This window comes from Scomber scombrus, chromosome 7 (assembly GCF_963691925.1).
Source record: "Scomber scombrus chromosome 7, fScoSco1.1, whole genome shotgun sequence".
Lineage (NCBI taxonomy): Eukaryota > Metazoa > Chordata > Actinopteri > Scombriformes > Scombridae > Scomber > Scomber scombrus.
In genome coordinates, this window is record NC_084976.1 from 4565226 (window position 1) to 4586906 (window position 21681).

The window sequence follows — 21681 nt, forward strand, 5'->3', positions numbered from 1 at the left end:
GAAGAGGAGGGATGGTTACAGCAAGAAAAACAGGTTTCAATGTTCATTTAAGCTCCTGACTGCTGTTTTAAGACAGATTTGAAAAACTGTGAAACTGTCCTTTAAGCTCTGTACATTTCTGTTACCCTGCTTAACAATCGTGCAGTACCAATGTAACACACAGCATCATGTTATTGAATAATTGACTGTCTTGGGTCTGAGATTTCACTATTATGTTATACTTGTTAGGTTACTTGTGTGCTTTAACACACACAACACCACTACTGAAAATGACACATTACATGGTGAATTGCTTTGGAGTCCTAATTTGGCCAAAAAAAAAGATTGTTTTTCAAAGCTGAGGACAAGCCATTACACCCCTCCACACAGCATTTATGGAGATGTTCATGGTGCATTCTTTTTCTATTTGAGGCAAATCTGTCTTTCAGCAAGCAGTGTGGGGAATGCCACAACTGTAACTTGAAAAGTTACAGCAAATCTGGATCCACGTGCAGTCTTTTTGTTGATTGTGTGTCTTTAGTGGAGGTGTGTATGAGCCTTCTAGTTTGTTATTGATTCTGAATTCTAATATGAACAGCAAGATTTTAGAAAAGTAAAGTGAAAACAGAATGGACAAAATCTCATTTGACACATTGGCAGATCTAACCACATTAGTGACACAGCAGTTGTTTCCAATTAAGAAGCTGTAAAGATGATTTGGGGCAGGCTCATGTCGCCTCTCAGGCAGTGTCAGTTCCACATGTGTTTTGGAGCTTGTGAACTCGTTTTAGTGGGAAGAGAGGCATTGATAGTAAATGCTGCCTTGTCATAGTAACATGCTGTTTGTTTTAGTGCTGTATTTACGGCTGTGCTCTCGTGAAAGTCGGTCTTACATGCTCGGAGGAACGGTATGTGAGGAATGAGATGTAGGTAATTCATTTCTAACGCGGATTCCATCACTTGTACTGTCTGGTGTTTTTTTCGCACAGATGTCGCCTGATCTCCTCCAAGTTATTTCATGGGTTATTTTGGCAACTGTTACGATGAATGAAATCTTCCTCATGACATGAAGAAGTGGGGATTTTTTGATGCCAAAGGGGTCTTTCTATTTTGATGATTAAAAAAGAAGAAGAACAAGAGATAAAAATAAGAAATTTGTGCCACCTCTTGTGTGCAGCCTGCAAAGAGGAAGAGGCAAAGGAGACAGATATGGATATAGAGGGAAAAAAATGTCTGTGCATGTTCCAAAAAGCTGCTTTTTTTTCTTATTTTTACAGTTCCTCCTTAACTGTGGAATCTTGGCTTGCCGTCAGAGAGTACATCAGTCATTCAGTCACACAGCAGACCGCTTTATAGAGAAATGAGTCAGGCGGGCCAACTTGAAGATGCATAAAAAGGAGGGCAAAACAACAGCACGGTGTCCAGGACAAAGAGATGAGATGAGGAAGTAGATGAGAGACGCAGTGATGGAAAGACGGAGAGAGCCGGAGAGATATGAGCCATGTTAATGAAGTAGTCTGGGTCGTAAAGGCAGTGCCGTTACCATAACAAGTAAATAGTGACTCCGATATTCAGTTTTAGTCAGGGCTAGCAGCCTCCCTGCGGCTGGATTCCTCCACGCTCCGCCATAATATGATACCAGCCTGGATAAAGGCAGGTTATTTATATGCATTTAGGAGGGTAAAAACTCCACAGAGAAAGATGGTAAACAAACTTTATTGATGTTAAACTTCTTCAGTGTGAGGTTTCTATGCTGTAGTAAAACCCATACATATTGCAAACATTACCCCAAGAAACACTGTGTGGAGATAAACTGGAGAATATCCAACAGCAAATATTAAACAGAGCTACAAAATTAAGCAGAAACTGTTCTATTTAAAAAAAAAAAAAAAAAAAAAAAAGCATCTTATGAAGTAAATTTTCATCTTTATTTAAAATATATAAAAATCAGCCATGCCAGTAAGGTTAATGACTTCACACAAATGATTTAATAAGGATTCAGTCACCTTTTATAACAGTGCATCAACCCCTGAGAAAAAACATCTGGCTCTTTAGCTGCTAAATGACAGCTAGTCGCTCACTTTGTCTGTCTGCTGTTCGGTGCTGGACTCATAGTGTGTGCAGTGGGTTTATCAGCGGCTTTTTCACTGAAAACAGCTGCTGTTGCTACTGCTGCTGCTGCTTGAAAACAAAGTGCGCAGGCATGGAAACCACAACAATGAGATACTCAGCAGATCTCAGAGCATATGTGCAAAATTGAGTGAAATATGTGTACTTTGTAGTTTTCTTATACTGACGTGGAACCTCTGAGCCTCTACTCATTCACTTATATGCACGTCATTAAGGATATGGGGAGATCAGAGTGCCACAAAGTCAGTTATCTTTCTGTTGTGGTTCTTATCAGCAAATAGCAACTATTTTTAAGACATGATCATAAAGCTATCGTGCACTAGACATGATATCATCCTTCACCTGGTAGCTGTTATCTCCATATCACTGTTATGGTTGTTTGACCCCAGGTGTGCAGCAGTAAAGTGCCAAACAGACTTTCATTATGTTTTGAAAGATGTCAGGAGACTTCACAGCACATTAACTGTAAGAAACAAAAATCTAACATAAATAAAATACAAATAGCCTTTTCCCCATGATGTGACCAAGGACAGTTCACAAAATAGCACATCAGGATGTTACCATTACCTTTGAATGGAAATGTTTGCTCCAGTCAACATGAGTAATGATAGTAAAAACCCTTATTAAAAGTCTTTGACTTGCGCGACAGACAAACCGGTGCAGTGTAGGCCTGTTGGAAGTGATTCCAACCTCCTCGCTGTTTATAATGGATTCCATCTCTTCATCCATCACCTGTTTCGAACATGAAATCATGTCTGGCTCTGTCATTTTCCGAGGGGAAAAAGTTCCTCTTTAATATCCAACTCACAACTTTGTTATTCACAAAACACTGTGAGGATCCAAGTAATTAGCAACTGGTTAGAGCATTAAGAGCGTGAGTCATAGATTTAGTGGTCGCAGGATTCAAAATCCTAGCGTATACATCCTGAAACACACACTTCTACATACTGATGATGTGTGTAACTGCAAACCGAAGGCGAGGATTGCTCTATTAGTCCAAATGATGTGTCAAACCCCATTGAACAGTGCATGAGAACACTCTGGCATCCTGATTGGAAAGCAGTAACATGAGTCCTATTACCAGTTTGTCTTGGCACTGCCTGATTGGCTGAGTTTCTAGCTCTCATACACACACTCTAATCACTGTAGAAAGACAGCAAGGAAATAAACGTGAAACCTCAAAAACCTCTAAGCAATCTTAAAACCCTTAAAGCATACACACATGTACAGACACATGGAATTTGAGAAGTAGTGTCTGACTGTCTGGCAGTCTTATTTCGCAACCCACTTCACTTGCAGACTTTTGAAGTTGTCTCAAGTGTGTGCAAAACTCTGTGCATGTGTTTGTGTTCAGTTTTTTTGATTTATTGCGTCCGCCGCTTTGCCCAAAGTAAATTCATAAAGAGATGATGTATTCAAAGGCAATACATCTTCATAGAAAAGAAGAGTTTAAAGCATGTAAATCAGACGTACTTAACAGTTAACGAGGCTGTATAAGTTTATGTCAGTTGTTGGTTTAGGCACAGCAGTTCAAAATAGCTGCATCTATTACGGCAAACATTATAACCAAGGTTTGAGAACGTGTGTGTTTATTTCACACAGTAGGGCAGACTTTGCTTCTTCATGATGCTATTGCCTGTTTATTGTTTCTGCACCTAAAAAGCTGTCCATTCTCACAGGGTACATCCACTTTTAAGTGATGCTGGCAGGAGATTTACCATCAAACACAGTCATTTTTTAAATTATGAGTCTCTGATTCCAGACAAAGGTACATTAGACAAATGAAGGCTTCATATCTAACCTGCAACCCTTGATTTTGCTGGCTAACATGACAACTGTTGCTGGCGGGGGGCAGGGTAGAGCACAACCTGCTATATGTTCAGCCAAATGAACCACTCTTTGCAGGGCTTTGCAGTCCTTCTCCATGCTGTTTCTGTACCAGGCAGTGATTTTCCCAACGAGGACCCTGTCAGTGGTGCAGGATTAGAAATTCCTCAGTGTTTGAGAAGATACCTGGAATTTCCTTAAGCGTCTGTGGTGAAACAGTCCCCGCCTCACCTTTCTTACCACTGAGCTGGTATGCAGCGATGCAGTGATGTGGACACCTAGGTATTTAAAGCTGTGTTGTCAGCAAACTCCAGTGTTACCTAAACCCCTTAGTGTCTGCCTGTCAGGGAGTCAATAATCCACATGTACGGTGAAGTGTTTAATCTCAGATCCTTGAGCTTTGTGATGAGCCTGGAGGGAACTATGGTCTTGAATGCTGAACTGCAGTCAAAGCACAGCTATCCTCACATAGTTACTTTTCTCATCCAGGTGAAGTAGGGTGGTGAGGAGAATGTGTGCTGTACCCTCTTCTGTTGATTGGTTGGGATGGTAGGCAAACTGTAGTGAGTCCAGTGTGCTGGGTAGTGAGGGGCAGATTTAGTCCCTTGACTGGCCATTCAAAGCACTTCATCACTGCAGGGATGAGTGCCACTGGGCAGCAGACATTCAGGCAAGCTGGTCCTGTTTTCCTGGGCACAGGAATGATGGTGGACTCCTTTAAGCATGTGGGTATGACAGACTGATCCAGGGACAGCTCGAATATCATTGCGAACACCAGCACTAGTTGGTCAGCACATAGTTCGAGGACCTGACCACTGGTACCATTTTGTAGTGCTGCTTTCTTGGTGTTTAAACATTTGAAAGCCTTTCTGGCGTCATGCTCAGAAAGGGTGATAGGTATGAAAGTTGTACCTGCCCATGCATTAACCTCTGCTTGAGCTGTTTTTGCTGGCTGGCTGCCGACGGTCTCAAAATGCTTGCTAGAGAAACATCAGCACTTGACATAATCCTTAGACCTTCCTACATGCTTCTGGGATTGCCCGCCTGGAATTGTAGTTCCACTTTCTTCCCACAGTCCCCTTTTTGCCTCCTTTACTCCCGTATTTACATTGTAAGCTGCTGCTTTGTGTTAAGGTTTCCAGAGTGCAGCGCATAGTTGTAGGCTGCAGTGCTTGTGTTTAATTGCATCCTGGATGGTTCTGGTAATCCCTGGTGGCTGGCTGTGCAATGATCTAAATGTAGCGTAGAGTACTTATTTTCTTTTACAAATGAAATCCACCACAGACATAGTGAATCTGTTTGTCATCTGTGGTATTAACTGTGATGTCCTGGAATTTGCTTCAGTCTGCATCATGTAATACAGACTGTAAGGCGGCCTCTGACTGGCCCGACAATTTCCTTACCTCTGGCATCACTGACGTGCATTGTAGTGTGTTTACCTCAGCAAGATTGCTGCATGGTCAATCTTCTAGAACATAGGTAGTGATTCTGCTCTATAACCATGTTTTAATGGCATGTAACAGTGATCCAATGTTTATTCCCCTTGTGGTGAAGTTAGTATTCGGTGAAACACAGGACATTAGAGATCCTGATATGCTGTTAGAAACTCATGTGAGCTTGGAGATCATCCAGTTTTTTATCCCACGCCTGTACATTAGCTAGCAGGATGCTTAGTAGAGTGGATCCATGAGGCTGTGACCGTAGCTGGTGTTTAAACCCTCCATGTTTTCCCCTGTGCTTCCTCTGATGTTGAGATGGATGAGATGGTCTTGCTGTCCTCTGTGGTTGCTATCGTAGATGGTGTTTATCCTCCTCTCATTCCTCCATATTTACATTGCTTACTCCAATGTTTACATTTGAAAACCTCGTCCGGCCAAGTAGCAAAGTCGGCAGGAGGGAAGTTTCCAAAGTGGTGAGTTGTACATTTCTCTATCCTGATGACTGACTCATAGTCATGTTATCATTGTCCAGCATTGTCCAGTATTGTTCGGCGAATGTTCACAGAGCTGATGAGTCGAATGGAATGTTCTGTTCCTTCTAGAAGTCAAATGTATCGCTGAGTATTGCTCCTATTACAGCACTGTGCACATTAATATGTGGAGAAATAGACAGGCTGTGCTTTATTATGGCTGTTAAGCTCTGTTTGGACAATTACAGGTTGCAGCATGGGTGTCAGTTGAAGCCGTTACAGATGTTTCACACGATTTTGCTCTATCGCTCTACAGAGTCATGTACATGGAAAATCCTGAAGTACTGATTCATAAAAGATACAGAGTGGTGAGACTTCTTCAATGGTCAGTTCTTGGTCCGAGCTCCTGTATCCTGCCAATGTGGCAGCTTTGCTTAGGAGGGTATAGTGTTCCCCTGAGAGACTCAGTGAGACACTCTTTGAAAAGGTGCCCAGCCAGAGCAGACCAGGCCGGGCCAGGCCAAGCCGAGGCAGACAGGCTCTCGACTGTTTTCTCACTGCCACTGGAGTTCTGAGGGTTGGCTGCCGGTCTGTCCAGGCTGGCAGTCAGCGTCAGAGGAGGTAGTTAATGCTATAGCTCATGAAGCTGTAAAAGCTGCTCACACTGTTGGCAGTGTCCACTGTAGGCCTATTGACTGAGTACTGAGTCAGCTCCCTACTGAGATCACAAACTTTAATATACAGACCCATATGTCGTGTATTTTATACTCATTGTTACATTGAAAAGGTCAAGATTTACAGCTCTCTGTGAAGTGGGGAATAGCATATTTTTTTCATAGCATGGCATTCAAGAATGACCTTACTGTGGTGGCCTCGCTTGTGTTGGACTGATACTGTATGGGTAGTGGGAGGAAATTGCAATGAGCTGCTGCTGCATGCAGCACCCAAAGCACACAAATTAGGCCGTGTGTCCTACGAAGACCTATCTTTACATCACTACCTTCTCTTTCAGTTACTCATATGTGGAAATAGTGGGCTGTTGCTTCTTTTTGTGTGTGTGGGAGGTAACCTTAGAAATGTTTACGAGCACTGGATAAAATAGGGACTGTCAAGGCAAAAATGGAATCCAGGCAATGTTTATTCTTCTTTAGTAACTTGTAGTTTGCAGCCTTTACAACTTGTTTTAAAATAATTTCAGTGATTTATAGTTACAATCCTTATAATTTAGGATTTTTTCTGCGCTAGACATTCAATTATATTGACTTTAAATTCAGTGATTACATTTCTGTATAGTAGTTTTTGCTGTTAATGGCAGGGTCTCACCACAACTGGGCTGGAATCAAATCGCCTTCACGTGTACGAGGGCTTTACAGGAATCAGTACAGCTCACTATGTAATCCATCAACATAACACATTTCAGCCTAATGGCTAAGCTAACCAAAACAACACTGCCAACTATGCCCAGTATGGATGGTGAACTACTGGAGCAAGCAAAAAAAAAAGATCTTTGACCTTAAGGAAGTTATGTGTAAAGTGCCTTTCATGATGTCTGATGCAATGTTGTTGTTTTCATGTGTGTCTTGTAAGGTATCCTTGCTTTGAAAGGCGACTTTACATAAAATACATTGTTGTTATTATTATTATATATTTACACCCACCTAGGAAACGCTATATATTTGGCGTTGAGTTTAGTCCTTATGCTGATTGTTCATCAAAATACATCTACAAAGCATTGTTTTAGATTTTAAATATTTCAGGGAATAATGAAACAAGGAGCAGCAGCCACAGAACTCACAGTCACAATTTCTCAGCAAGGTTATATTAAACCACACTTCCTGTTTTGATGGTAACCACAGTTTTTGCCAAACAAGAAGGACTGAAATTTTAAAGATTATAAACAGAATCGTTGCAATATGTGTCACATGTATCAGATTTATCCTTAGCCCCCCAAAGTCCATGGGTGGTGGAAATGAACCTGTTAGTTAAACTCAGTCCACAGTGAAACAGGTTTATGTTACTTTTGCTCCCCTGTCATTAGTTACTGCTAATATCTTTTTGGCAGCTATTCATACTAACTCATACTAACATACTAACTCATACTAACTCAGTTGTCCTTGCTCCTGGTGCCAGGACCAGCAGCCCTGCCCACGCATGATAATACAGCCCTACTGACAACTCAAGGAGGAGGTGAGCAGCATTGTGTTAAATTACATGTCACATAATATAACTGAAGGGGGTCTGTGGGAATTTCTTTTTATTATTATTGTTGTGAAAAAAAGAAAAATTGATTGAATCATTTTCAGTAATAAGAACTGGTAGTATATTAAGTTCAAAATGTGCAGCTGATTGTATAATTTTGGTTGTTATTATAATTTTATAGCTGACAATGTTAATTTTACTTGCAGAAGTTAATTTATATTTAAGTAGTATTTTCCTCTTCATAATTTTACCATTAAGATTACATTTAGACTGTAAAAGATAGTCTGAAGCATATTACTTCAAGAGAATATCAGCTTGCATCAAATATTGAATTTAATGTCAGTAAATATTGTACAGTTAGTATTGAACTACAAAAGAGTTGCAAGCATGTACAGGTAGAGGTAATTTAGTTTTGAATGGGTATGTTGGGCTCTGGAGGTGTGGTTACATCAATTGTTCATGGTTTTCTCACGGCGCCTTATACAGAGCTCCTGTGTTGGCTGTTCAGGTTAGCCCAGTTCTGTAAGCAACTGTAGCCCTTTGCCTAAAGTAATCACTAAACCAATTTACCAAAATAACAAAATCGTAGAAAATGCTCAAATATAGATTTAGACCAAGTTCAACTTCTAACTAGTCTGACTTGTCCTGCAGCTGCTTCACAGTAAAGCCGTAATCTCTTCTCTTTACTGGCTTTTACATCAAGGCATCCACTTTGCTTAGATTGCATTAACAGCCTACTGATATTCCCAAAATGACCACTACTTTGGTTCGTCAGCAGCACTTGGCCCCTATGTTAGTGGTTATAGAACTCGCTATGTCAGCCTACCTTAACTTTAGATCTGCAGGGGAAATCCTGCATACGCACACATTCATGTATCTAGGTGAAACAACGGGCATGAGAAAAAAGCATTATGACTCATGCTTGCAGTTTTCACAACAAAAATCCCATGCTACATTATAAACATGTTTAGAGCTGACATTTAACATTTAGTTCAAAGTGAGTCTTAATGTCACCAAGAACTCACAAGTACTTCAGCTCTTGCATGGTGGAAATTTTATTTCTTACTAGTAATTAAATATAATTCTGGCATATCATGAATGGTGTGTTGAATTTACCCTTCACTACCTCATGTTTGTACATGTGTTAATCCATTTTATTCTGAATTAACAATCTAGTATTATCTAACCCTAACCCCTACCATTTGAGCCTTTTGGTATTCTTGCCACATTTTTACTTATCTCTTCTTCTTTCCTTCTTTTCCAGTTGTGGATCCAACTCTGGACGATCCATTGGTGTCTGTGATCCTAGTGACACTGCTGCCACTCCTGCTGGTGTTGTTCGTGGTCGTGGGCATGTTCTACTGGTACCGAGCCCATCGGAGGCGCATGCTCAACCAAGAATGGGAGAGCAGCATCAAGAAGCGCAAGTCAAAAGGCGGTGGATTGGACTGCAGCGACGCCTGCGCCATCATGATGGATGACGACCGGTCAGACAGCAGCTCGACGCACGCCAACAATCTGAACCACAACACTGAGCCGCTGCCTATAGAGCTGGATCTACTGGTACAAAGACATAGTAGTGTTTTCGAGTTGTTATGTCGAGCTATTCTACTCTCAGCTATCCTAACAAAAAACGTTTGATTCTTTCCCAGGTGGGAAAAGGTCGTTTTGCCCAGGTATACAAGGCGAAGCTGAAGCAGACCACATCAGATCAATTTGAAACGGTGGCTGCGAAGATCTTCCCCTATGAGGAGTACGCCTCATGGAAGAACGAGAAGGACATCTTCTCTAATACAGACCTCCGACATGAGAACATCCTCCACTTCCTGACAGCTGAGGAGAGGAAGGTGGAGAAACAGTACTGGCTCATCACCGCCTTCCACCCCAGAGGAAACCTACAAGTTAGTAACACTGACTATTATGTTGTAAATTGTAAATTTTGACTGTAGGAAAGGTTCTCCAAATTCAAAATACTCCCAATCCCATCATCCCTTTTCCCTCCAGGAGCACCTGACAAGGAATGTGATCAGCTGGGAGGAACTGCAGGTGCTGGGCAGCTCTCTGGCCCGAGGTGTCGCCCACCTCCACAGTGACCGCCTCCCCTGTGGACGCCCGAAGGTAGGACCGTGTGAACGTCTGTTTGCTCTCTATGCCTGTCATTGAGCGATATATCATTGATTTATACGCTGAATCGACCCAAACATAAGACGAAACTGATTATAAGACAGAAAATGGAAAAAAAACCCACATCTGTCAGATTTGAGTTGAGCTTGTAACACACCCACTCATACATCCACACTCTCTCCTGTCAGGCTCTTGGAAGCAATTAAAGTTATTTTCTGCGGCGGTTAGTATTTGTCTGAATTTCTTGGCTGCTTGACAGATGCTTGACGTGGGAACCCGCCCTTTAGAGTTTCATTTTCCCTCTGCACTGGCAGAACTTGACTGACAGTGGTGCTAAAAGAAGGGTCAAGTGGGGTCACCAAAACACATGCTAATTATCCACAGCAAATTCCAGGCCAGTTACTTAACATAAAATGTGTGTATTTGCTATTTGTGTGCACTTTAAATTTTCATGTCTACCATGTTTTTTGTTTTTTATTTTGAAAGTTAAAATGAGTTAGCACTTTTGACGCCTTTACTTTGATTGTGCCTGAAGGTCCCAATAGTCCACCGAGACCTGAAGAGCTCCAACATCCTGGTGAAGAACGACCTGTCCTGTTGCCTGTGTGACTTTGGGCTGGGACTCCGTCTGGACAGCACCCTGTCCGTGGATGACCTCGCCAACAGTGGACAGGTCAGATGACAAGTTTGGAACTACTGTTAGGAATATGTGTAGTGGGACCAGACCTCCCACCACTCCAATTTTGCCTTCAAATGTTATTATGAATAATCGTCATAGGCACGGATCCACAAGTTTTGTGTGTTTGTCCCAAGTTGCCAAGTTATGAAACACAATCTACGCTTACACAATCCACACACACTGCATACATCAACTTATCTGTTACCACAACCTGGCAACTGACAACCGGATTCCAAGGGCGTGTGTGCAGCTGTTGTAAAAATGTCAGTGCAGGTTGGCGCTCCACCTAAAAAATCGAAACACACATACTTACAAGCACACAACAACAACAACAACAACAACACACACATAGAAATATAGAAGCAAATGCATAGATAGACACATTTATTAATATAATATTCATGGGATAATAGAGTTAATCCTCCTGTTGTCTTTGGGTTAATTTTGACACAAGGACAACATGCGTTAACTCAAATATGAGGTATAATTTCATTTAAATGAGGCCTATTAACCATAATTTCCAAACATATGTGTAAAACTTGTGGTAATAAGTTGGAATGAAGTTGGCTTAAAAAGTCTAACACAGGATTGGGTGATCATTTAGATCATATGCTTTATAAACAGTCAAACCAGGTCAATTTTGAGATGCCCGGTCAACAGGAAGCCAACAGGAGGGTTCATATGAACTGATATGTGTTTTGGTGATAAATTGCCTCCTGTATTTTTAAACCTAAATGTTGGCAGGTATAAATGGAACAGCTCTCTGTAAATCTTTAACAGTGGTTACAAACATAAATACTACTGTCAGGTGTTGAATATGCGGCTACAAGCTGCGGCTTTTGTAGGGAAATCATATTATCTGCTGTTATGGTAACTCTCTCTGTTTGGCATCAAGGCCCTGCATTAGAGGGGCTTTGGTCTGGGTTTTTGGCGAGGTATGAACTGGCTGTGTTTGTTTTGCCGTCTTATATCTAACTCCTTCTGTTATTAGTGTGTTTTGATGGGATACACCTTGTTTGCTGACACAAGCAATCTGAAAGAGACAGACAGACAATCAAAGGATAAAGAGAGAGGCATTGTTGTGACATGCAAAGTCCCCAAGGCAGATCCCAGCTCACTCTCAGTCCGTGTGACTTTGCCCTTATTTGTTTGTGATTTATGGTTTCCTGGCTGGAAATGCAACCGTGACAGGTGATAGGGTGTCGACTAACTTGCTAAACAGACACTTGTGACCCCTCTTTGCCACCCTGTACTCACACACATCCACACATACAGTACATTCAATTCAAACACAGAAAAAGCTCTTGCTCTTGCACATCTACCACTGCCGGCATTCTTGTTTAACGGTTACCTTGCGAGGCAGCCGGATTCCGGCGAGATCACAACATCACAAGATCGTGCCAGAGCCCATCCTTGTCAGGCGTCGAGTTATGCGCTTGTGACCAACAGTTTCCAAGGACAACTACTCAGATGTTCCTGCGTAACAAACCATGTGGTTAATTTAACAGTGCAATACTCTACAATTGTTCCTGTGCTATTTGCAGCATCAGTTTATCCGTTCAAATGTTCAAATCATGATCCTTTCCTGTCACGTGTTTTCCCCTTCACAATTGGAAGCTGGAATTTCCCAGATTGCAGGTTGTAATTATAACCTCTGTGTGTGTTCAAGTGCGGGTCCAGCTCGGGAAAAAATGTGTTTAGAAACATACGGACAGCCACAAAATTTTCATTTGCTGCCTAAAAAAATTGTGTTAGGCATGCAACAGCAGGTATTATGTCAGAGAATACTTTGCAAAAATAGCAAACAATCTTGTTTAACTTTCTGTGTTTAACCACATACCACCAAGGTATTTTGATGGATTTAAAGTTGTGCAATGTTGACAGTCAAACTTAAGAGTTGTTTGATGGTTTGGAAAGCAGCGGTAAAAGTAATACCGTGGAGCATTTACAATGTTTTAGTTTCTTCGTTTCCTAATTCTGACATGAGTGACCATGATCTTTTTCAGTTCGCTCCAAAAACTGTGTTCCCCATCTAACAGCAGATGTTATGTCAATACGATTTTTCGAACACAGGCAGCGAGCTTTTTCAGCTTTATCAGTACACCACAGAGGCATTTTCATAGATTTGAAGTCACGCAGTGCTGAAAACCAACAGTTAGAGTAATGCTATGCAGCCTTTATAAAGTTTTAATTATATTCTTTCCTTAATTCTGACATGAGCAACCATAAGTTTACAGTTTTCCTGGTTATAGAATGCAGATGGAAGGTAGCATCAGCAAATGATGAATACTAATACTAATGAATACTGATTCGTTAAAATGTCGCTTATTAAAAAGGTCAAAGCTGTAATTTGCAGTCCATCCATTAGCTATAGTCACTTGTCTTTGTCGAGCTTTTGCAGGGGGGCTGAAAATGATCCCAGCCGACACTGGGTGAGAGGTAAAAAGAACATGTCGCCAGTAAATTACATGACTGACACTTGAAGACAGACAACTATTTACACTCACAATCACACCTACTGGCAATTGAGAGACACCAATCAACCTAAACAGCATTTTTGTGTGTGTGGGAGAAGGGAGGAACCAAACTCTGTGCCAGGGCGGTAGAACTGTCTTGCTCTTAAGGCCAAATCAAAACCGACTCGTAGCTCAACCGTACTCGTGACTCCACTTGGAATTACTTGATATCCTCTCCAATCTTAAAGTGGGGGCCAATGTGTGATTATTGAATAAAAGCTTGCAATAATCTCAGTTTACAGAAGTACTGTATGAGTGTTACATTTATATTATTGCAACCAACCAAAGGAAATTGGCCGTTGGCCAACAGAATACAAACAACTTCTTAATTTTCACTGTGACTGACAGGCCAATAAAAACAAAGACATAAAACCTGCTGCAGTGATTGTTAACAGCTGTTACAGGAAGTGTAGAAATAAGCACCACAAGCATCATCACATCATCAAAACCTCATCTTTCTTTTTTCTCTGAGGTTGTCATAAATCACTTGTTTCGGCGTGATGAAAGCCACCTGTTCATGAGGAGGTGAACCTTTGTGATATTTCATTACCAATATAATTGAAGCTCCTAAAGATGCCATTATTATGTTACATGCTCTGCTATAATTCTTATCAAGTTTCATTCACAAAAATGTTACCAAAGAGTAAAATAGTTACACATTGTAGATTGTCATGTCCTATTTTACCTAAGACATGAAAATATAACATAGCAATAATGATTGAAATGTATTTTATTGAAAGTGAAAATGACATCATAAAAAGAAATCCTCATAACTACTATATTATTAAAGCTATTAACTATTCATTTACCTATGTCAATAGATACGGCTCAAATTCGACCCAGAACAGCCTCAATGGACAAAAATCTGTACCACCTATACAAAAGTATAACACAACATAATATTTAAACATTTTTTTGTTTTTTGCGCCACTTTAGGAAAAGTAATCAAATATCAGGGTGAAAGACTTTTGGGTGTTTTTACAATTGTCAAATGTCAAAACAGGTCAAATTTGACCCGAATGGTATGTAAGGGTTAAAAATATGAATAGTAAAAAGTCAACAGTGTGTCATCAGAGCGGTGCTGTACTGTGACAGAAATAAAGGGGGAATGGTTCGACATATGGTTCGTTGCCAAAAAAGCAAGTGTCTTTCTAAAGCAAATTGGTATGTGACTAATACGGGAGATGGTCAAGTCATGTGGCTGTCACAAGAGAGATAATATTATAGTCTACAGTACTTCTAACATGAGGCCCGATGACTTTATGTCACCTCTTGTTGCAAGTGCCGAACTCCCTTCACAGATTGTACAAGGTTCTCATCTGGATGGCACAGAAAACACACTGCGACACAACACCAACGTGAAAACTGTAGAAGTCATGTTAGAAAATATAGTGAAAATGTGTAGTCTTGTATCTTGTCCAACATCTCATCCAGTAAAAAAATGAAGCCAGGAAGTGAGTCACATTTACTGTCACTGACGGCCGCTCCTGCAACAGCACCATAAATCAAAAGTTAGACAGAGAATGCTGTTGATCCTGTATTTTATTTTAATTAGGCCATAAGAACAGAAAGTGAATTCTTATATATGCTCTGTGAATGTGTGAATTCTTGTGTGTTAACCCCTTCCTCCTCGTCTCTGCACCGCAGGTGGGCACGGCACGTTACATGGCTCCGGAGGTGCTGGAGGCCCGGCTCAATCTGGAGAACATCGAGTCCTTCAAACAGACTGACATTTACTCCATGGCCCTGGTGCTGTGGGAGATGACGTCGAGGTGTGAAGCGATTGGAGGTGAGCGCACGCGCGCACGCACACGACGCTAACACATACACGCTTAGTAATTAGCGGGCCTTGAAGCCGCAGGAAGTGTGATGTCATGCGTCACACGAACATGCACTCACACGTAGGACAAAACAAATCACGCTGAGGTTAAGTGTCAACCGCTGAGATGACGCAACAGCGACAACATATGTCAAAGGTTTCGGGGTTAGAAGAAGGTAACAAGCTCAACAGGCGAGCCGATTGGACGGCGGTGATGTCATGTTGTCCAGGGGATATTTTTGTCATATAATGAAAGGTATACGTCAGGTATCACCTATGGATCAGTGCTCATATGTAGCAGTGGAGGCAGCTCGTGTAACATCTGTAATGTCATGTGATAAACACGACTGCTTGGCCTCAGCTTCTTGTGAATTTTTCTGGAGATGATGATTCATCAAGTGCAGGAAGTTTCCTTGTAAAGGAATATTTTTATACTGTTATATTTTCATTTTACTCGAGAAAAGTGTTAGAGTAATCCACTGCTGACAATGCAGTGTGCGCTTACTGAATGTCTGTGTGTGTGTGTGTGTTTGTTTGTGTGTTTGTGACCTACATAGTGCAGGCAGTGGGCACAGGCCTACTGTTTCCTGTTATGCAGTGAATGAGTTTGTGTGTCAACAGTGAAGCTGATGGTCTTGTCTGTCGGACTGCACCTCGACCTCAGCTCCAGGTCTGCAGTGGGAATCTGTGGAATGTTTGATATGTGAGGGAGACAATCTAAACTCTGCTGTTGCCCTTCTTTGGGCAGGAAATCAGGGAGAGAGTTGAAACTGTACCTGTTTCAGCAGTGTGTGTGTGTGTGTGTGTGTGTGTGTGTGTGTGTGTGTGTGTGTGTGTGTGTGTGTGTGTGTGTGTGTGTGTGTGTGTGTGTGTGTGTGTGTGTGTGTGTGAGAGAGAGAGAGAGAGAGAGAGAGAGAGAGAGAGAGAGAGACTGTCTGTGCTCATGAGGCTTTAAAGTCCTCACAATAATAGGAAGATTATATATTCATTATAACTGAATGCTTAACCCCAACCGCCCAATATTTAGAGAAGTTTGAACCAATTTGAACTAACACAAAATTAGTTCCAATTATTTTGAATGCAAATTAAACACAGTTATACTGGAAATTGAATGCTGGTTGAAAAATGCCTTCTCTCACCATAATGAGAAAATCTTGTTCATTAACATATTTGGCAAGTTGCAAAAACATTAATAATGAACATATGAGCCACAGAGCCAGAGACAACATACCTAGTCAAAACATCCGATCTTGCGGTACGATATCCGCTAGAAGCTACAGCATTATATAACTTTTTTCGGTTATGTTTAGGCACTGGCAGCACTTGGTTAAGGTTAGAGAAAGATTGTGGTCTTGGTTTAATGCAGAAAAACGTCAGCAGTGACTTGTTCAACATGTTTATGCGCATTAAAGCGAAACCAAAAACTTTCACTTACCTTAACCACAGGGATTTTGTCGCCTAACATGAACACACATGGGACTCAAGATGTAAACCTGAGTCTTGCATCTTGTATGTTCTCAATCCACCCAATACCTCCTGCCTCTGACTTCAGAGCGATATATATATACAGTATATATATATATATATATATAAATGTAGCGTTTCATTCTTTCAAAAAACCTGTGAACATAAGGCAGCGATTAACATATGCCAGTGCAAAGTAATTGGGAAAGCAGTTTAGCAGTATATGAAGAGGGAGACACGGTTGAGCTGTGAAAATATCCCTTTCTAATGCAACTTCATTGCAAAAGAAGCGGGCACAAAATCACAGTCCTCAGCAGTCTAAGTTAGCCATCAGTTATAGTATTGCATTGTACAAAATGCCACAGAAAAGAAAAGCAGAGATATGTACTGGTGATATAAGTTTGTTATCGGGACAAAAAAAACGGCCACTAACTTACAACTGGCTGCCACAACAAAGATGTACTTGAACTAAGACTTCTGAAGACTCATAAACTTGAATGGTCAAACTAGGCAGCTGGACTGATTATAGCAACCAATGACTTAGTATGTCTTTAAAAAATTGAAACCTACCGCTCAACCCTCAAATTAAGTCTCAACCCTCAAAGAAACCTTTGAACGGGATAAAATGTCCTCGCTTTCCAAAAATGTCCCAAGTCTTCATTCTCAAATTGGACCTCACAAAGATAGATGTACACACACACAAATGATTTGCTCTCCTGAGAGTGGAGAGAGAGAGGGAGTCTCTCCGGTCCACCTCCTTCCCTCAGTCTAGTGGGCTTTTCTAGACAGTCTGAGACATTTAGAACTAGACAGTCACATTCCAACATGTGTCTAGTATGTGTATTTATTTCAGAGAGTGAGGTACATAGAGATAGAGGAAGAGAGATTAAGGGACGCCCTGATCTAGCTCTGTTTCTATGTCTCAGTCTGGGATTGTGTGTATATATGTGTGTGTGTGTGTGTGTGTGTCCTCTGTCTCCACCCCAACAACAGGGGGCAGAGTGGTGGATAGAAATACTACCCAGCACTGGCATTGTTGTTGTGGTCAGTTATAGTACATTCTCCCGGAGCATTTTATTTACATATCCTAAATTAGTCTGCAGGGCGAGGCAGGGCCTGTATGTTCTGTCTGAGCTGAGGGTTATGCAGGGTAATGGAGCGGGACGAAGAGTTTGGACTGTGCCAAGCAAAAGGCCTGCGGTCCACGAAGGGAGACACCCACTGGCAACAGCTGGTGAAGGGGAGATCATTGTACAGTATCCTGCTGGTGTAAGGGCTGTGAGATAGAGGACACTTCTCACCTCTGTACCACTCTTGGAGATGGGAGACAATTATCTTAGTTTGCATAAAGACTGAAGGCAAGGAGAAACAGTTGGCCTGGCTCTGTCAAAAGTCAGTTATCAGTTAACATGTTGTATCACATTAACATATTTAACGTGGCAATAATCGATATTTTTTTAGTCATAATACATAAAATGACTGTGTAATGTGGACACACAGAGGTTCATATCGTCTTCCAGTTTTGCAGACTACAACTTCACTGTTTTGGTTCACTCTCACTGTTTTCATAGCTTACTTTTCATCCACAGCAGACAGATGTTTTCAGACAATACACTAGATTGTGAACATATTAAAGCATTTAGCACAAACTGAAATGTAAAAACAACAATTTGTAATTTAATGGAAATCATGTCCTGTAACTATTTCTTGGTGAACAACAGCCAGGCACATTGAGTTCCTAAGGCCGCCTGTACAGAAGTGCTGGGCAGACAGAAAAAATAGAGTTAAAGCACAAAACTCTCCCCCAAACTGACAAAAACAAAATGTTCTTGCACTTGTGTTTGAATATGGATTCAACAAATGAGAAACAGTGTGTTAACTAGTAAGCTTTAGATGCCTTCATAGCCTTATTATTGAACTTTGTAGAAAGCCAACCTAGTCTCAATCACATTAAGGACATTTAAGTTAATTTAAGTTAATTTCCGAAATTGTCGAATTCTTTGCTTCTTTATTATTTAACTTTGCGGAAAGCAAAGCTAGCTATTTTCCTGTCAAATGTTTCTGCTTAGCTAGGCAAAAAACCTCACTCTGGCTGCACTTAATGCAGACATGAAACTGATGTGGTTTTGTAGTGTCAGTCACATTAAGAAAGTTCATTTCCCAAAATGTCAAACCACTTGCTCCGTTATTTTTGCAGAGACAAACCACATTAATTAGCATCATTATATGTGGCTCAATGTTAGCTATGTGCCTAATTTTCACATGTATATTTTGCCATTAAAATTAAAGCAGACAACAGAGAAAGGCGAGTGAAGCACAAAAGCAAGTAAACAGGATGAAAATCTAAAAAACGGAATGTCAACCATTGTGCATAGCAGGAAACATACGATGCAAGCAATTTATACAATGCAAAGAACGTGCAGACGGTGTAAGCAGTGAAAGCATGGCCGCATATAATAATTAGCGGATGATAACAGGTGGTAAAAACATCAGAACAGTAGTGTGAAAAAAAGGGAACCAAGAAAATTAAAACAGATAAGTGTAACCTGCATTATGTAAAGAAGCACAGTCCAACTCTGGCCTTTAACTCACAACCCCGGACATGGGAGGCGGGTGCACTAACAAGGAGGCTAAAACCTATTGGCGCTAGCATCTGTAGCCAGCATGTCTCTTAAAGGTGCACTGTGTAGGATTTAGTGACATCTGGTGGTGAGACTGCAGATTGCAACCTAATGAACATCTCTCCCCTCCCCCTTCCCTCATGAAAGGCCCTCACTAGAGCCAGTGTTTGGTTTGTCTGTCCTGGGATACTGTAGAAACATGGCAGTGAAACATGGAGAGAACCCACTCCCTATATAGCTATAAATGGCTCATTTTTAAGGTAATAAAAACACAACTATTCTTATTTTCAGGTGATTATACACTTATTAAAACATATTTATGAATCTTATATTCCATTTTCTGCCAATCCTGTTCCACTAGCCACTACTAAATTCTACACACTGCACCTTTAAAGTGTCAGGGAATGAGGTTTACTCACTGCACAGCACTGTCACCACTGCCTCCTGTTACATAAGCAAGCAGGTATGATAACTGATTACGTAACACCTCAACACCAAGTTTCAAGATCATGCACAAAGGCTTAGTAGTGAAGTCAATCATGTTCAGCATCATAAATGAACTTGCCGTCAACAGTTTTTTAAACAGCAACTATATGAAGTCATTTTCAGGCCCTGGCATAAATACAACTAATTTACATTCACCTGCCTGCAGCAAAGGCGTTCCCACTTTTATTTTAGCCCCATCAAACTAGTGGTGCTGTTGTTAAACTTTCACAGCACCATAATGTGTTAGCCACAAACCTGCCGCAGGAATTCAGCCCAAAACCTTCTCTGGAGATGGGCGGATACCCCGTTTGGACGGAGATCTTGTTTTGATGAAAGAGTGGGGTTCATTAGAGGTTATGCTGGTTCGTTTCTATGTAGGACATAGTATGTTCTGCATCAGTGTGGGATCAGTCTTATGTTATACGCCTATTGAGGGTCTAAGATCTCTTGAACTCCAAACATAGAGCTGTGTTTCTTTCTAGATAGCAGATCCCAGACAGTGTAGGCAGCCACAGAGGTTTCTGCTAACCTCCAGGCCACAAAGGTTTCAGACAGATAATCTGAAAAGGAAACTGTCGTAAACCACTTTCAGCCCCTTAGATTGGATATACCAGGGTTTTAACTACGGGCCCCAGACAGCGAGGGAAAAGTGAGACTGAGGCTCTGGTTGCAGTCTCTTGTGAAATCTGTTCTCAAACCACAGATGAAATTCTTCTCATAGCTTTCAAATGTCCAGAACTCCTTAAGAGACGCAGGCCACACCTCGTAGACTGCAATGATAGACGCTGTGTCCACTTTTTTAATGCCCCAGATATCACTTATAAGGACATGAGGACAAGTGTGTAATAGGCAAATCAACTAGAGCATGAAATGAGATTTCTACAATCCATCATGTCTTCATGTTTAAAAAGTGCTCCACCTCTTTTTATTTCTGTTTTCGACTTTCTCGTTTTAGAATCAGCCCTCTGCTGTTCTTTCAGCTGTAAGGAGTCCAGGAAAATGTGTGGTATTTATACCAGCTCCACAGCAGGAGATCTAAACAGCAGAGAACAGAGCACAATACTAGCCCTGGCATAAATAACCTCCAGGGGAATGGGCCGGGCTCAGCTCGGTCCTGTTTTAAAATACTAAAAACGGGGGAAGTTCCACATGTCAAAAACAGGAAGTGTGGGCCTGTAGAGTCAGCTTCTCTGCGCAGCCCCGATCCCAGCCTTCCAACTTCCTGTCCGGGGGTTCCACTCAAACCTTCCCACTTCCTGTGTTTGAAGACACAGCGGCAGAGACCAGAGAGGCCTGGTTAATATGAAACTACTGCACCTTTTCCTAGAACTCATCATACCATCTTAATGCTAATTGACATGAACAACATATGGTATTTGCACCTGAGAAAGCAGAGGTCTAGGTCCATGTAGTAGCAGTTTTGGAGCATTTGTTCATATGACATGATCATGGAATTATTGATCCATGACATAACATGCTCAGAAAATAATGGATATTTGATAAACTACAATGGCCCGTTCACTAAACCTTTACTGCAACACCTATCAAGCCATCCACATTTTCACTGCAAATGTTCCGCTTCCAGTAACAAATTTACAACTTGAAATGTATTAGTAAGTGATTCATGATTTGAGATAGTGGAAATGAAAGCAGGCTTTTCATTTCTTGCTGACAACTCATTTTGCTGGATGAAATGAGAATTGTCAGTGGCAGATTTGATCAGTTTTAACTTGATAGATAATTAAATTGACATCAACTCCACGTTTTGGTTGAAATTGCTCTCACTGACTTATAACATAAAAACCCTGTAAGAGGTCTTAAACATGCGCATGTAAAAGGCATCCATGTAGAAGGCATAGAGATAAAGGATGGAGGGGTTCAGCAAACAGTCTATTCTTGACAACTTGGCGAACTCCATCTGCTGATGA

The 21681-nt window shown here is 41.2% G+C and overlaps 1 protein-coding gene across 1 annotated transcript in view; it reads left to right on the forward strand.

Annotated features, from left to right (window-relative positions):
- tgfbr2b (transforming growth factor beta receptor 2b) overlaps positions 1-21681 on the forward strand; it is a 38448-nt gene that overhangs the window by 13471 nt on the left and 3296 nt on the right. The window contains exons 4-8 of the mRNA XM_062422749.1: positions 9309-9607; positions 9697-9945; positions 10049-10162; positions 10704-10841; positions 15011-15152. Coding sequence (XP_062278733.1) covers positions 9309-9607; positions 9697-9945; positions 10049-10162; positions 10704-10841; positions 15011-15152 — 942 coding nt within the window. The remainder of the gene's footprint in view (positions 1-9308; positions 9608-9696; positions 9946-10048; positions 10163-10703; positions 10842-15010; positions 15153-21681) is intronic.